Here is an 18,014-nt window from a genome sequence, read left to right as displayed (position 1 = left end):
TGCTGTAGCGGACAATCCTCATGTGGGTGTATTAGAAATTACACGAGGTGTATGAATAAGCCACAGTAGTGTGTGCAGAATCTTGCATCGGCATCGGTTTCATCCTTTCCATATCTCACTGCACCAAGAACTGTATTGGAATGACTTTGAATCCCGCATTGCATTCTGTCGCTTTGCACTTCAGCAGTTGCAAGTTAATCCAATATTCCTAAGCAATACGTTATTTACGGATGAGGCTTCATTTACAAATGATGGTAATGTGAATCTACGGAACATGCATTACTGGTCCGTGCAGAATCCACACTGGATTCGCCAAGCTGCTCATCAACGACATTGGAGTGTCAATGTTTACTGCAGTATCATTGCTAACTGTATTGTAGGTCCCTATTTTTACCGTGGAACAAGGAATGGACAGCGATATGCATTATTTCTTCGACACACACTAGCGTTCCTCATGAAGGAACTAGGATCGGAAACTCGTCTATCAATGTAGTTCCAGCATGATGGATGTCCCGCACACAATGCAAAAGTTGCCAGAGACGTTCTAGATGCGACATTTCCAAATAGGTGGATGGGGCGGGGTGGTACTGTGCGATGGCCAACGCGGTCCCCCGACTTGACGCCATTAGACTTCTTTCTCTGGGGCGCTGTGAGAGACAGAGTGTATCAAAAACCCCCAACGACAGTAGAGGGTATGCAACATCGTATTACTACGGCATGTGCGGCTATATCTGTAGAGACTCTACAATCTGTGCAACAGTTTCTCGTTACCCGTCTGCAAACGTGTATTGATGCAAACGTAGGGTACTTCGAACATACGTTGACGGGACACAGTTTCATTGGTCAAGATGTGGGTGTATTTTCTATGCTTTATGTAATGCACAACAATACAGTTTCTGTGGGCGAAAGGGCAATAGTAAATATGTTTATCAAAGTGAATTCAAGTGTGTTAGTTCTAACTGTAGCTCTAGTTGTCATTTCGCTAGAATAAACACACATTTACAACTTGAAAAACGTAACTTTGCGTTGGACGTGTTACTTGTTTATTTTTGTGGATTGTGCATACATTCCCATTGTGTGAGCCCCTGACACAGGCAGCGTGAGGTACACGCTTGAGTCTCAGGACGTGCGCTTGCTGTGCGCTTCGTTTATTTTAAGCGTCAACTTCGCTTCTCAATTTCTCGGGATGTCATTGACGTATTGCGATGCAATCAACGCCATCATTTTTGTGATTTTTCATGCGATTGATTGCACCCGAAGTAATAGATGGTGTCCATTTAAAAATACACGAGTTTGTGTTGAAAATAGTATTTGTTCACGTTTTAAAATTTCGCATAGTATTTGGTTTCCTAAGCCCCTGCCGTACGTTCCTGCTGGTGAAAACCGTTTTTGAATATCTATTGTTGTTACAGAGATACTTGAGGTGACAGAGTGAGGTGTGAGACGCCCTATATATATATATATATATATATATATATATATATATATATATATATATATATATATATATATATACGCCATGGGGAACGGATGAATTTCTGAGCGAAAGTTGTTTAGGTATACAACAGTTTTTTTTGTTGTTGTTGTTGAAACTAGTAATCTTTCAAGAGAGAAGCAGCAGTCTGAATCATTCTGCTGTTTCCGCCATACCATACGGATACTGACTGGTAATGGCTTCTTCTTACCCGCCGTCTGCAGTGCTAAATCTTCTACATACACAACCCAAGGAGCCAACGCTTCATTGATATCTCCTAGCTTCACTCCAGAATAGCCATGGCAGACCTTACTCATGAAAGCAGTAATGTTTTTCCGACCTTTTTTCATCACAGATGTAACAAAAACTGTTACAGAGGTATACACAGTCTCCGGTAGGCATTCTACAACGATACCAACACCAGCACCGTTTGCAATGTGACAGCTGTGTGCCGCTAGAGCCGCAAGTGTTGAACTGTCGAAAGCGATGCGCCGCTTCTTAGCTTCATAAGGTGTTCTCGTGTATATTATCATTAATGCAAATGTATGCTATAAGTGCAATTCTGTGAGTGAAACGATGTCCTGAGTATCGTTTTTGAATTCAAGAGGTCGAAATACAAAAAGAACGCCTACATTTTCGGAAAAAAGGTTTTGTGACCTCACATATTTGTTGCATTGTGTAGTTCATAACCAATCAAGTAGAATGAAGGTCTGTCTCAAACAAAGTATAATACTTTACTACTGGATCTCTGTACTGGGTGATAAGTAAATGTTTTTGAAAAGAATATATTGGTTATTCGAGAGCTAGGTGATATGTGGCGATACTTCGGTCGTTGATTACAATAATAAGTCACAGCATAATTATATTATTTGTCCACGTATTTGCATTTCTGAACTTCCGTAGGAGTATAAAGCTTCTTGAAGTTTCTTGCAAAACTAATCAGTTAGCACCATAGAAATAAAATACTTGTTCACAAAATTTACTGTGGCAATAAGAGCTATTCTTAGCTATTCTTGAACACTGTAGTAAACAACACAGTCTTACAAAAAGTCAGTAATTTGAAAACAAATAATGAAGTCTCTTGCCGGTCATTATAATTAATCGAGCGAAAGTTTCGACAAGCCACAACGGAGCATATTCATCGTGAACGCAAACTCTGAACCAAGCACGAGTAATGAAAAAGTTAATGTTCATAGCTACAATCACTGAAATGATGACGTCAAGCTGCCAGAGTCCTGTCCCCGAAGGCGCGACGTGTTGGTTGAAGAGTAGTGATGGACGACGGTCTGAGATGGCAATGACACTCCCTTCTGCTGCCTCGGCACATGCTTAAATCCTATACGTACAGAGTACAAGATCTTTCTGACTCGCTGCTTGGCCTGGTCGCGGAAGCAGAACATCGCCTCGATCAGCACAGGCTGATGACAGCTGAGTGTGACGATTGAGATTTTGGCACGGCCACTGGCGTTGCCATCTAATGGTTTCCTCTCTGGCTTCTTGGCCATGCCGCAATTCGAGTGGATCCGTCGGCGTTGAATTATGTTGCTGTTAGACATTTGGCCGCCAGTGTTCCGCAGTAGGTGCACCACAGCAGGGTGCATGCAGGAAGCACTTCTAAATGGAAGCTAAAAACTGACAATGTTTTAGACCAGTTAAATGAATTACATGAGGTAAAATAAACATACACTTCAAGGATGCATAGCTCAAGACTGAATATCCTCCCTAACTTTTAAATATGCACAATAACGAGAGGATCTATACAGAAAATTAATATACAGCCATATACTCACAAAAATCAACTGCATGGTGCAAATTTTTTTTATTAAACTGTGTCTCAATATTTCACAAAAGATGAAGCACGCTTCACTACTTTGATAACTACATCTTCGTAGCAATTACTTGTGAAAAGTGAGTTGTTCTCTTACGATGTATTCTCATGTGTAAGAGAATTAATGGATGAAAATTGTGTAGCTACAGCTTGTTGTTCCCAGACGATACCAACATATATGGTATGACAGAATGTAAATGAAGAAGTTGACTTACTAATGTCTTGTTGATTCCATACAATATTGTTCAGTAATGTTCCAGTTCGTGAACTCCCATGGGCATCTGCACAAATAATAAATAGTAAGTTACGAAGTAACTGTTTATATGGCCTCCGAATGCGTGGTGGTTTTAGGTGTCACTTTTTTTGTTGACTTCTCTATAGCTAACTGGGTTAAGTTTTTTTTTATTTAGTCTTATATGATATTCGTTATGGGCACTCAATATAGCCGTGGTGGTTACCTCTCCAGGTGTCTCGCTAACGGCCGGGTTTCCCAACCACGCGTCCAGAGTATGCGTTTACCCGACCTGTGGCTTGGTAATTCTCATACTCAGATTGTCTGCCTGTCAAAGAGGCTCAAAGTGTGCCGCAATCTGTTGACGACTCCGTAAGACTCTTGCGGCTTTTGGGATCCGCCTGGTTCCGGCCCAAGGCTCCTCAGCTGTCAACACACCCGCGCCGGCTCAAATGCACCTTTCTCTCGACAAAAACAGAAAGCGCGCTAATAGCCGCGTTTGTTTTTTAGGTTCCTAGTCACAATTAATGGGGTGTATTATCTCAATATCCCCACTTCTACTCCATACACTTAGCCAGTAGCACCAGACACAATGATATACTGACATAATTTACATTCCAATGTCTTTAAACAGAAAACATATTTAAGAAAACTTATAGTCTAACTTACGCAACAGACTAGTCTGCCCAAAACATTATGCTACACGTATTTAAACATCTCTGTCCCTGTACATACCATAAAGTCAGTACATACCCATAAATAAAAACGGTAACGAAAATGTAGATCCAAGAAAACTAATGCTTGTAAATTGCCATATTCTGCGTGAATGTGTGAGTACAACTTGACATGGCAAAAAAAAAAAAAAAAAAAAAAAAAAAAAAAAAAAGACGACGATCAAAATTCAGCGTCTTGTGTCGCAGTACCATAATGACATTATTAGAGTTCTCTAACAAAGTCTTTTCTGTTTGTAATGGCTTCTCAATGTGATCATTTACATCGTCGCGCTTTTTATATAGTATTCCGTACCACAAACAAAACACTTGTCGCAATACATGTGCTGTCTTCTTATGTCTCCCAAGCTCGTTATAACGACGCAGCTCAAATCACTGGCACTGTATCAGCTCTCCTGCCAGCCAGTTGCCAAGACCCTAACAAGAAATAAAAATCACCCAGTGGGTCACCTATAACTTACCACATGCATCTAAATACCAAGGACTAGTCGGATCGAAACCCGCTCCATCTGCTGTCCAGACTCATCACAATCAAAGAACAAATTTTAGAGCGGACCTTGACACAAACAAATAGTAGCGTTTGCAAGGAACATGCGCTAATTATAGACTTTGCACTTCTGTAGCTTCAGCTTCATTGGTGCATATTTCTAGATACTTTTCATAACTCTTTTCATAACTAATTTCATTTATGTGACATCAACATCTTTGGTGCATGTTTCTAGTTATGTTTTATAATTCGTTGGATGGGCTGCATTTAATCATGTATGGATTAAATTTCACACTGTTAAATCAAAAAGGTGGGATCTATATTCATATCAATAGTATAAAAAGAAGTAATATACATTGATTAATGAAGTGTGCTTACCTTCCAGATATGAAAGTAATGCTCTTTCAAAAAATACTACTTTGAAATTATCAATTATTTGATATACATAAATTCAGTGTACTTACGTCAAACTTAGTTACGTGCTACGAAACATTTTCAAACCCAACAAATCAATCGTATCAAAATTGGGAATTTTTGAATTCTGTCCTGCTTTAGATAAATTTCTGTTCACGCCCATGCTAAGGGGTCCATCCAGAATGAAACTATCACATTGTAGCAGAGTGTTCGCTTTATTTTCGGTAACAGCACTGCTAAAAAGAAAGCAGAATTCTGGGACCGTGTCCCAGTTGGCACACCTATCTGTTTGCCTCAGATAATAATAAAGTATTCAAACTGAAAGATATACTGAATAGTAATTTTACTGTAAAAAAGTAACTAAAACGTGTAAAAAAAGTGGACAAAAATCCATCAGACTGCTAGAAAGGAGAAACAAAGTTTACGTTGATACTGGATATTACCTCTTCCTGTAGAACTGTCACCAACAAATAAACAGTCCAAATCATCATATCCGCATAATATTTTTCTGAAAACATTAATAAAGCGATAGTCACTACGCTTACGAAAATATACAGCCCAGACTTCCAAATTGTTGCTCAAACTCTAAGACTACTGAGATACTTTTGTTGTCATCAACAAGTAGCTATTGAAAGTAATACGTGCACGACTATTGGTCCTTTTGTGTATGAGAGACCTATGAAATGTCTCAAGGAAATCGAATTACGCTACCGTTGATTTGAGCACTCTTGGTGTTGGCCTCTGCTTGTTTTTGACGAGCAAGGTAGCCTAGTTCTATGTACTTTAGAATCATAGGTAAGGAATTTATTTGACCGCCTCTGTCAACACGCTTACTGACTTTCCCCGAAAAAACCCTTAAAATTTAATACTACACTGGTGTCCGAAATTAAAGCAACAAACCACTGTTTCCCCGTCCTGTGTCTAACTCACGATATAATCATACAAACTGTCAACAGATGCCCGTACGATCGTGTTCTGCACGGAAGATAACCTTCCGGTCAACGAACAACTACGCCAACGAAGATGTCAGGGTACCTATCAAACGGGGTAGTGTTTGCCGGGTAGTCCAAATCCGCAATCCCTGTGTACACAGTCATAGACAGTGCTGTATCGCACAGTGAAGACGTCTACCAGACTCTCTGCGGAGGAGCGACATACGAAGAATGGCAGCAGGGCAGTCACAAGCTGATGTGGCTCGATGGCTTAACGTGAATCGTTCTGTTGTTTTCCGGATGCGGTGACAGTTGATAGAGACCGGAACTGTATCCCAAAGACCGGAGCTGGGCCGACCACGCGTGACATCAGAAAGAGAGGACTGTTTTTAGTCTGTAAGGGGACGAGGGTATTCCCTTAGTACTCCACGGTCACTGGCATCTGACTTCACATCATACAATGGACGTGATGTATAGAGGTAAACGGTGTAGAGAAGGCTTTTGCAGAGTGGCCTTTATTGCTGGAGACCTGCTGTATGTGTGCTTCTGACGCGTCTTCACAGAAGGGAACGTCTGGAGTGGAACCCTCAACATGCCACCTGGACGGTCGAACAGTGGGCCAATGTTCTTTTCACAGTCGAGTCCAGATTTGGTCTGGAGAGTGATTCCCGAGGGATTCGCATCTGAAGAGAACGTGGAATACAATTTCGGGACCTAAACATTGTGGAAAGAGACCGATATCGAAGAGGGTCCCTAATGGTGTGAACAGGGGTTATGTCGACCAGTCGAACATGTCTTCATGAAGTTGTACGGTTAAATCGGCAAGATTCAACTGCTGTCAGGTATCGTGATGAGATCTCAGGACCTCGTGTGGGGTTGTTGCAAGGTGCTGTGAGACCAGACTTCGTATTGATGGACAATAACGCTCGACCTCATACAACATAGGTGACTGACATTTTCTTAGAAACGGAAGTATTTGTGCGAATAGCGGGGCGTGCTCGCTCTCCCGATTTGAATCCCATAGATCACGTCTGGAATGCATTAGTGACACGGGTTGCATCACGTTAGCATCCGCCAACCGCTCTGCAGTACTTGCGGGTAGCTCTGCAGGAAGGATGGGCATTATTGCTTCAACATGAGATTGATGACATTCCTTATCGTTGTCAGCCCTGTACTGCTGCCAGAGGTGGTCACAACCCACACTGAACACATTAACTTGTCGTTGGAATGTGTGTGTAAAAGCGTTATGGTAGAAAAAACGAAGAACATATTTGTCTACCGTTATGCGTGTTGGAGTTGTTTACATTCTGTATTCTTTACATTGTTTATATTTCACTATCACCTGTTTATACTGTTTTGTGGCAAAATAAACGCAGTTTGAAAAAATTTCTGTTTATTGCTTTAATTTTGGACCGCAGCGTATATTGTTGGGATGGGTAATACAACGTTAACAACGTTTCAAATCGAAAGTATAAAGTGATTTCAAGATGCATTCAAATCTTTCAATGTGTACACGGTTTTCTTGGATATCTCTTTTTAGGGGACCAGGCACGCTCACCATTAAATGAATCCATTCATGTTAAAAGTACAGTGGCACTTGCATAGCAATATCTACTATCTGGTTCAGAATTCACTTAGCGAGCTATGTACCACTAAAATGAAATTCTTGAAGTCTCTCCTGGATCATTGTTCTTTGGAGGTAATTTGTAATTAATTTGAACAGCAAAATAAGTTTCTTCCCCATTTGTAACTGGTCTGGGAGATAAAATGTTTAACAACATTAACGGACAGAAAACACCATTGGTTAACATTTTCAGAATATTCTGTCATAATCTGCTACTTTCCCCTTCCTTCCACCACACACACACACACACACACACACACACACACACACACACACATCACAAACACACCCCATTCCCGTTTGCTGAAATTTTCTGGTTTCATACTAGCCTTGTATGCAATATGTATCAAGTTTGAGACACATTTGTATCATATAAAAAGAAAGTTATCCTAGTAGCTCTGTGTATTAACACACTTAACAGAATGAATGAAAAGTTTGTTATGAATCTAATTTAAAGGTACCATCTTCACAGGCGCTGTTATGGAGAGGTGAAGAGACATCTTTTCATACTTTTCGATACGAAAAAAGATCATCATTATCATCATTCTTATCATGCTGTACCAGAGGGATTTCAGAACGCAAACGTGGTAGGCAAGCCCTTATTATTATTATTAATGGTTATGTGAGACACTTCGACAAGAATATGTATGTGTGAGAAACGCATGATACTCGATACGAGACCAGACTCAGGAGCAATCTTTCAGAAGTTTCGTGCTTCAGATTGTGAAGTTGTTTTATTTCGAAGTTGAAATAGGACATCCTGAAACGATGTGCAGTTGGAATGGAAGTAAGACATTACGGGTGATCTCCGAAGGCAATGCTGTGATACATGGGTTGGAGCTTCAGCTACTACAGGGACACTGAACGAAGAATTCCTCTGCATACCCCGACAGAAGTTAAACTGTGAGGACACGTTCTGAGTCACGCCTTGATAGCTCTTGCGAAAAGATCTCTGCCTGTGAATGCAAGGTTCAGAATTCAAGCCCAATTCTGGCATATTGTTTCAATCTGACACGAATTTTAAAAACAGATAATGTTGTGATGCAGAACTATAGTATAGTGCTAAATAATACCTGCGAATGAAACGTGTAAAACACAGTGTAAGGAGGAGATTTTACTTGGAACTGTAAAAAATCACTTCTATCCCTGTTCCACTCACGAACAGAGTACAGCAACGTTCTTGTACGGCACATAGTTTATATTCTGTGCGGCCCTTAAACGATACACACAAACGAAGCAGTTTACATATCTTTTTCCAGAAGTTCCCAAACTGAGTACTGCTAAAGAAAAGACGCATCAAGATCTTGTAAAGGAGGTTGGTTGCAGATGAACTACAAATTTTTTTTTTGTCTGAGTCTAACGCTGGCGACGTCTGCAATGTGCGGCTTTGTAACAGGAGACGTAATCCACCATGCGTACCTTTGTGCTCAGCACTTATCTATCGTCGTATATCGTATCACAATCGGTGTCCTTAGGTAAGGTTAGTGAGTATGCAGGCAGTGGAATTAGTGTACCTCTCCTTGGGCTCTTGTGTTTCAGCTGATGAATCTCTTTGATGGGGAATCATTTCTGTGTTGGGTTTTCATTGATGTCCTCTACTGATTCTGTGTGTCGTAAATCTTTAATAACAATTTTCCTGTCTCTCTGGCGTCCGTCTTGCTATCTATGAAACGGTATCTGCTGGTCATGGTAGTGCTTAAACACTCTGTGGTGGACATACATTGAATCTACGTAATACATCATGCTCTCTGCTGTGGATATTGCTCGCAAGCTTCCTGATTTCAGGCTCTCAACTCCTTGCACAGCATTACATGGATTAAGCAATGATAAATAACTATCGGCGGGAGTTTTGCTTCAGTTGGTTGAAGTAGTTCCCGATTGCCAACCGTCTTCGACCGTGTCTCGTATCTGTTGCTCGTTTCAGTTTCTCGTTGCCTAAGTTCCTCTTCTTTCAGGACTCGCATTGTTCGGTTGCTAGCTTTTTTTTTTTTTTTTTTTCGTGGATGGGAATTCTCGCATGCTCTCGTTATCAGTTACCTCTTGTAATCCCTTTTTTCTTCTGTTGAGATATTTGCTGCGTCGTGATTTTCGCTCGCTGATCGTTGTTCCAAATGGTTTTCATCTGAAGAGAAAGTTGTGTTGTCCTCTAGCAAACTTCGATGTACCCTTCTGATGTCCTCCAATTTTTGTTTCCTTATTCGTTGTCCCGCTATGTAAGCTTTCCAATATTTAGCTGTGATGTCCTGAATTGATAGAATATATGTATCTTTTCCAGCACTGCCCATCTCTTCAAGTTCTTCTCTTGTTACCGACAGGGGGAAACCAACTCGCAGATTTCTCATCTCCTGCGCTGACTGATGACTTCCAGGCAGTGTCCCTGGGTTTGCTGTTTCCTTAGAACCGATACCCTGGAATCCAGATATCTCACGTAAGCGTCCTACACGCATCTGATAGGCATCCGTGTACTACACAACAGTCCGCCCCCGGTAGGTGAATGGTATGCCGGCACGGTAGCTCACCGTTCGGTCAGAGGTTTTAGCTACCCTCTGTAACAAAAAAACGGTTCAACGAACAACCTGAACGGGTGTCATGAGACGTCCGCCCCGATCATATACAACGAACAAAATAGAACAAAATGAGATCAACAAAGAATTAAAAAAAAGGAAAAAGAAAAAAATGAAACTTCCTGGCAGATTAAAACTGTGTGCCCGATAGAGACTCGAACTCGGGACCTTCGCCTTTCGCGGGCAAGTGCTCTACCATCTGAGCTACCGAAGCACGACTCACGCCCAGTACTCAAAGCTTTACTTCTGCCAGTATCTCGTCTCCTACCTTCCAAACTTTACAGAAGCTCTCCTGCGAACCTTGCAGAACCAGCACTCCTGAAAGAAAGGATATAGCGGAGACATGGCTTAGCCACAGCCTGGGGGATGTTTCCAGAATGAGATTTTCACTCTGCAGCGGAGTGTGTGCTGATATGAAACTTCTTGGCAGATTAAAACTACGTGCCCGACCGAGACTCGAACTCGGGAGCTTTGCCTGTCGCGGGCAAGTGCTCTACCATCTGAGCTACCGAAGCACGACTCACGCCTGGTACTCACAGCTTTACTTCTGCCAGTATCTCGTCTCCTACCTTCCAAACTGTACAGAAGCTCTCCTGCGAACCTTGTCTCCGCTATATCCTTTCTTTCAGGAGTGCTGGTTCTGCAAGGTTCGCAGGAGAGCTTCTGTAAAGTTTGGAAGGTAGGAGACGAGATACTGGCAGAAGTAAAGCTGTGAGTACCGGCCGTGAGTCGTGCTTCGGTAGCTCAGATGGTAGAGCACTTGCTCGCGAAAGGCAAAGGTCCCGAGTTCGAGTCTCGGTCGGGCACACAGTTTTAATCTGCCAGGAAGTTTCATATCAGCGCACACTCCGCTGCAGAGTGAAAATCTCATTTTGGAAGAAAAAAATGGTCAGCGGGTCGGACTGTGAATCCTAAGGGCCCGGGTTCGATTCCCGGCTGGGTCGTAGATTTTCTCCACTCAGGGACTGGGTGTTGTGTTGTCCTAATCATCATCATTTCATCCCCATCGACGCCCAAGTCGCCGAAGTGGCGTCAAATCGAAAGACTTGCACCAGGCGAGCGGTCTGCCCGACGGGAGGCCCTCGTCACACGCCATTATTATACTACACGACAGATTCTCTTACACACGTCCTTCACGTCTCCAGTAGCTATGAACGCAGTGGTTCTGAGAACATTGTCAGAACTCCAAACTGTGATTTCAAGTAGAAAAGCAACTGGAATCACTCAATAGAGGAAAGTCCACTGGACCTGACGGGATACCAATTCGATTCTACACAGAGTACGCGAAAGAACTTGCCCCCCTTCTAACAGCCGTGTACCGCAAGTCTCTAGAGGAACGGAGGATTCCAAATGATTGGAAAAGAGCACAGATAGTCCCAGTCTTCAAGAAGGGTCGTCGAGCAGATGCGCAAAACTATAGACCTATATCTCTGACGTCGATCTGTTGTAGAATTTTAGAACATGTTTTTTGCTCGCGTATCATGTCATTTCTGGAAACCCAGAATCTACTATGTAGGAATCAACATGGATTCCGGAAACAGCGATCGTGTGAGACCCAACTCGCCTTATTTGTTCATGAGACCCAGAAAATATTAGATACAGGCTCCCAGGTAGATGCTATTTTTCTTGACTTCCGGAAGGCGTTCGATACAGTTCCGCACTGTCGCCTGATAAACAAAGTAAGAGCCTACGGAATATCAGACCAGCTGTGTGGCTGGATTGAAGAGTTTTTAGCAAACAGAACACAGCATGTTGTTATCAATGGAGAGACGTCTACAGACGTTAAAGTAACCTCTGGCGTGCCACAGGGGAGTGTTATGGGACCATTGCTTTTCACAATATATATAAATGACTTAGTAGATGGTGTCGGAAGTTCCATGCGGCTTTTCGCGGATGATGCTGTAGTATACAGAGAAGTTGCTGCATTAGAAAATTGTAGCGAAATACAGGAAGATCTGCAGCGGATAGACACTTGGTGCAGGGAGTGGCAACTGACCCTTAACATAGACAAATGTAATGTATTGCGAATACATAGAAAGAAGGATCCTTTATTGTATGATTGTATGATAGCGGAACAAACACTGGTAGCAGTTACTTCTGTAAAATATCTGGGAGTATGCGTACGGAACGATTTGAAGTGGAATGATCATATAAAATTAATTGTTGGTAAGGCGGGTACCAGGTTGAGATTCATTGGGAGAGTGCTTAGAAAATGTAGTCCATCAACAAAGGAGGTGGCTTACAAAACACTCGTTCGACCTATACTTGAGTATTGCTCATCAGTGTGGGATCCGTACCAGGTCGGGTTGACGGAGGAGATAGAGAAGATCCAAAGAAGAGCGGCGCGTTTCGTCACTGGGTTATTTGGTAACCGTGATAGCGTTACGGAGATGTTTAATAAACTCAAGTGGCAGACTCTGCAAGAGAGGCGCTCTGCATCGCGGTGTAGCTTGCTCGCCAGGTTTCGAGAGGGTGCGTTTCTGGATGAGGTATCGAATATATTGCTTCCCCCTACTTATACTTCCCGAGGAGATCACGAATGTAAAATTAGAGAGATTAGAGCGCGCACGGAGGCTTTCAGACAGTCGTTCTTCCCGCGAACCATACGCGACTGGAACAGGAAAGGGAGGTAATGACAGTGGCACGTAAAGTGCCCTCCGCCACACACCGTTGGGTGGCTTGCGGAGTATCATTGTAGATATAGATGTAGATGTAGAATATTTCACAGTGTCGATGATTTCTGAATTTTTGTGTATTTGTTCCGTGCTGTCTGAACCGACTTAGAGTGTACATATAAGAAATCGAAAATAGAAAAATAAGAAATAAACATAAACTCTGAACCAACAGGAAATGGATCCCACGAGATTCAGACTTGATTGCTGGTTTCCAGTGCTCTCGCTCTCTCCCGTCTTATATAATCGCTTTCTCAGAATGGAGAAAGCGAGTTGATGGAATACGTATCTCCTGACGGAATCAACCACAGCCACAGCCTTTGCGTCACGTGGGGGTCAGTGTACTTGTATATGACTGTCGATTTTGTTTCGTCAGTGAAAGTCGGCGAGTGACGGCGCAGTCGCTTCTCCCGTGAGGAAGTGAGGCGCCAGGCCCTCGTCTGATCGCAACGCTCCGTCGGGCGGCACAGTGGGCCAGAGGTGCTCGCCGCGAGATGGGGTTCGTGGCAGCGTGCTCGTGCCTGCTGGTGTGGGCGGCCGGCGCTCTCGTCGCCGTCTGCGCCTGGCTGTGGGCCTCGCGCCTGCGCACCGCCGCCCAGGGGCCGCCGCCACTGCCGCTCATCGGCAACCTCCTCAGCTTCCGTAAGCTGCCCGTGCTCGTGGGCCAGCTCAGGGCCCTGCAGCGCGCCTACGGGAACGTGTTCAGGTGGGCGCGCAGCTACTTGCTTCACTTCGCATCTACACACGCACGTACCTGTAGTCCCCAACAAGTCGCCGAGTGTATGACGGAGAGTACGTACGATTCAGATACTTCTCCTTGTTCTCAGTGTGTTTCATGGCCCGCCCTTGTGAGCAGGTCGAGCTGTCTGAGATCGCACCGGCCGGCCGCTGTGGCCGTGCGGTTCTAGGCGCTTCAGTCTGGAACCGCGTGACCGCTACAGTCGCAGGTTCGAATCTTACCTCGCGCATGGATATGTGTTATCTCCTTAGGTTAGTTGAGGGTTTAAGTAGTTCTAATCTAGGGGACTGATGACCACAGATGTTAAGTCCCACAGTGCTCAGAGCCATTTGAACCATTTTGAGATCGCACCACCCCATCAGCGTGGCTTAATTCCATACAGAGGCTCGGGTTCGATTTCCAGCTGGGTCGGAGATGTTACCCGCTCAGGGGCTAGGTATTGTGTAATCTTCATTATCATTCCATCGTCATCGACCCGCAAGTCACCGAAGTGGCGTCACATAAAAGGGGACCGAACAACAATGTACGATCATTTCGTTTTTCAGACAGCGCGGATCGTTTCAATCACATCTCAGTGAATTGGGATCGAGGCAGGAGGTTTCGGATGGTCCCGGCGGAGGTTCGAGTCCTCCCTCGGGCATGGGTGTGTGTGTTTGTCCTTAGGATAATTTAGGTTAAATAGTGTGTAAGCTTAGGGACTGATGACCTTATCAGTTGAGTCCCAAAAGATTTCACACACATTTGAACATATTTGCAGGACGTTTCTAGTAGGGAATATTTGCGAAAGGGTCTCCAGTTTCAGCATTTACCTTACAAGTAAATGAAGCGTCCAGAAAACGTTTCAGATTTAAACCGTTTCACGCTGTTGCAGGGACAACACAGTCTCAATCAAAAGTATGTAAGCCTAATGTGCTTTCATGTAGTTGAGAGTTTCAACGTAAAGTATATGAGCGTTCAACATGTGCTGAAGTGTTCTTGCCCGACGACGATGACATACACCATTAACCTTTATTTCCTCGTTATGCACATTGCAATGAAAGAATATTATTTTTTAGTAAAACATTTATAAAAAATTATGTATTCTTTTAATTTTCTGGATCGCAGTAATATGTTGCTTTAGAGTTGATTTCTAGATAACAAACACCGTCTGGATGACAACTTTTTAGTTACTGACAACTATTGTGCAGAAAAGTCATTAAGTGGTGGTTCTGTTTCCATTAGAGTATTTATACATAATTCAGTGATAGCGCCTGTTCAAATTTATCGTTAGAAAATACCGAGCCTCTTCAGTTTCTTACTCGTTTCGTGATTTCCGCCGCTATAACCTACGCTAGCAATTAACTTCGCGCTGTTTACATTCTCCTGCTGCTACATTCACCTGGCGTCCCGAAGTTCTTTGCTCGTCTCACCAGAAGCTAAGTTACTATCTACTCATTATTACACTACTGGCCATTAAAATTGCTACACCAAGAAGAAATGCAGATTATAAACAGATAATCATTGGAGTAATATATTATACTAGAACTGACATGTGATTACATTTTTACGCAATTTGGGTGCATAGATCCTGAGAAACCAGTACCCAGAACAAGCACCTCTGGCCATAATAACGGCTTTGATACGTCTAGGCATTGAGTCAAACAGAGCTTGGATGGCGTGAACAGGTACAGCTACCCATGCAGCTACAACACGATACCACAGTTCATCAAGAGTAGTGACTCTCGTATTGTGACGAGCTAGTTGCTCGGCCACCATTGACCAGACGTTTTCAATTGGTGAGAGATCTGGAGAATGTGCCGCCCTGACCAGCAGTCGAACATTTTATGTATCCAGAAAAGCCCGTACAGGACCTGCAAACATGAGGTCGTGCATTATCCTGCTGAAATATAGGGTTTCGCAGGGGTCGAATGAAGGGTAGAGCCACGTGTCGTAACAAATCTGAAGTGTAACGTCCACTGTTCAAAGTGCCGTCAATGCGAACAAGAGGTGACAGAGACGTGTAACCAATGGCACCCTCATACCATTACGCCGGGTGATACGCCAGTATGGCGATGACGAATACACGCTTCCAATGTGCGTTTACCACGATGTCGCCAAACACGGATGCGACCATCATGATGCTGTAAACAGAACCTGGATTCGTCTGAAAAAATGACGGTTTGCCATTCGTGCACCCAAGTTCGTCGTTGAGTACACCATTTCAGGCGCTCCTGTCTGTGATGCAGCGTCAAGGGTAACCGCAGCCATGGTCTCCGAGCTGATAGTACATGCTGCTGCAAACGTCATCGAACTGTTCGTGCAGATGGTTGTTGTCTTGCAAACGTCCCCATCTGTTGACTCAGAGATCGAGACGTGGCTGCACGATCCGTTACAGCCATGCGGATAAGATGCCTATCATCTCGACTGCTAGTGATACGAGGCCGTTGGGATCCAGCACGGCTTTCCATATTACCCTCCTGAACCCACCAATTCCAAATTCTGCTAACAGTCATTGGATCTCGACCAACGCGAGTAGCAATGTTGCGATACGATAAACCGCAATCGCGATAGGCTACAATCCGACCTTTATCAAAGTCGGAAACGTGATGGTACGCATTTATCCCTCTTACACGAGGCATCACAACAACGTTTCACCAGGCAACGCCGGCCAACTGCTGTTTGTGTATGAGAAATCGGTTGGAAACCTACCTCATGTCAGCACGTTGTAGGTGTCGCCACCGGCGCCAACCTTGTGTGAATGCTCTGAAAAGCTAATCATTTGCATATCACAGAATCTTCTTCCTGACGGTAAAATTTCGCGTCTGCAGCACGTCATCTTTGTGGGGTAGCAATTTTAAAGGCCAGTAGTGCAATTGGTGCAGCGGAATTATTTGTAGTGTAATTTGTATTGTATGTATTTGTGTTGTTTGTAGTGTAATTTTTATTGTCTGTATCTCTGTTGTTTGTTTGTAGTGTATCTTGTATTGTTTAATCAGCCATCATGTGTAACAAATGTGGATGTTGTCGTAGATTAGTGAGCACGGGAGTGAAATGTCAGGATTGTGGGTTGGTGTTTTACTATGATGATTGTAGCGGGGAAGCTGTTATAGTGCCAGATGCGGCTCGCCAATGGAGTTGTAGATTATGTAGCCGTGATAAGAAAATCGTGGAACAGCGAAAAAAGATTTTGCCCTTCAGGCTGAACTAGAAATGGTGTACTTCGAACCAGGCAGGTTGGAGGGGGAAAGAGACAGTGGGAGCTGGGAACAGGTAACAAGTCGTAGTCAGAAGGAGAAAACGCCAGAAATCACTTTTCAGATTCTAGTGAGCAATCAGTTTGATTTGTTATCTGAGTAGACGAACCTTAAACAGTTTTTGAGCAAAGTAGGGTGCAGGCGACAAGTAGTAACAATTCCAGTGCTAGGTCGGGGGTAAAGTCAAGCAAAAAGAAAATAGTCCTGCTTTTAGGTAGCAGTCATGGGAGAGGTGTAGGGCAGTTGCTACAGGATAGGCTAGGAGTCGAGTACCAGGTCACAAACCTAGTGCTTCGCTTAGCCAGGTTACAGAAAACCTAGGGGCCTTGTGCAAAGATTTTGATCGTGAGGACCATGTTCATATAGTAGGAGGAGCAGGAAACAGCCTGGCTAGCAACTAGGACTATAGTATTAAGTGTACCTCGATGTAATAGGAGCAGCAACAGCTCCACTCGTGTGGGATTTGTGGATGTTTTGCAGCGCCATGACCAGTCCTGGGTTAATACGGCTGTCAAACGTGTTAACAGAGAGCTGGGTGGGCGGGGTTAATGTTAGCAGAAACTAAATCTCATATCTGTGTTGTACCTGTTGATGCAATTGGGAGGTGGGGATACACTAGCCATGGCCTACACTTGAATAGGAGGGGGAAGGATAGATTAGTTGATCTTCTTGCAGAAAATGTAAGGGGAGCCACATGCACACAAGACAAAGTAGCTGTGATTACTGCAGTCAGAGGGACACATTTTTTAGGTTAGAGTCAGGCTACAGACAGAGAGATTGAAAGAAATTAGAACACAACAGTCACATAATGACTGTAGCAGTATCCAAAGAAATAAAATTTGTGTGTATAATCAGAACATTAGAGGATTGAAAAATAAAATAGATGAGCTTCTTCTATGCCTAGAAAACTGGGTAAATTCTGAAGGTATAGATGTTTTGTGTCTCTCTGAACACCACATAAACGCAGGTATAGAGAAGTTAAATTTAAGGGATTACAGATTAGCATCTTATTTACGTAGAGTCAACATGGAAAAAGGAGGAGTTGCTACTTCTGTAAAAACTTGACACAAAATATTGAAACAAA

General features: G+C 43.4%; 1 protein-coding gene across 1 annotated transcript in view; it reads left to right on the top strand.

Moving 5' to 3' along the window:
• The first annotated feature begins 13,452 nt into the window (after positions 1 to 13,452).
• The window catches only part of LOC124606153 (cytochrome P450 4C1-like), a 71,279-nt gene continuing 66,717 nt past the window's right edge, over positions 13,453 to 18,014 (top strand). The window contains exons 1-2 of the mRNA XM_047138117.1: positions 13,453 to 13,512; positions 13,558 to 13,664. Coding sequence (XP_046994073.1) covers positions 13,453 to 13,512; positions 13,558 to 13,664 — 167 coding nt within the window. The remainder of the gene's footprint in view (positions 13,513 to 13,557; positions 13,665 to 18,014) is intronic.

The sequence above is a fragment of the Schistocerca americana genome, chromosome 3 (genome assembly GCF_021461395.2).
Source record: "Schistocerca americana isolate TAMUIC-IGC-003095 chromosome 3, iqSchAmer2.1, whole genome shotgun sequence".
Lineage (NCBI taxonomy): Eukaryota > Metazoa > Arthropoda > Insecta > Orthoptera > Acrididae > Schistocerca > Schistocerca americana.
This window is presented reverse-complemented; position numbering and strand designations above follow the sequence as displayed.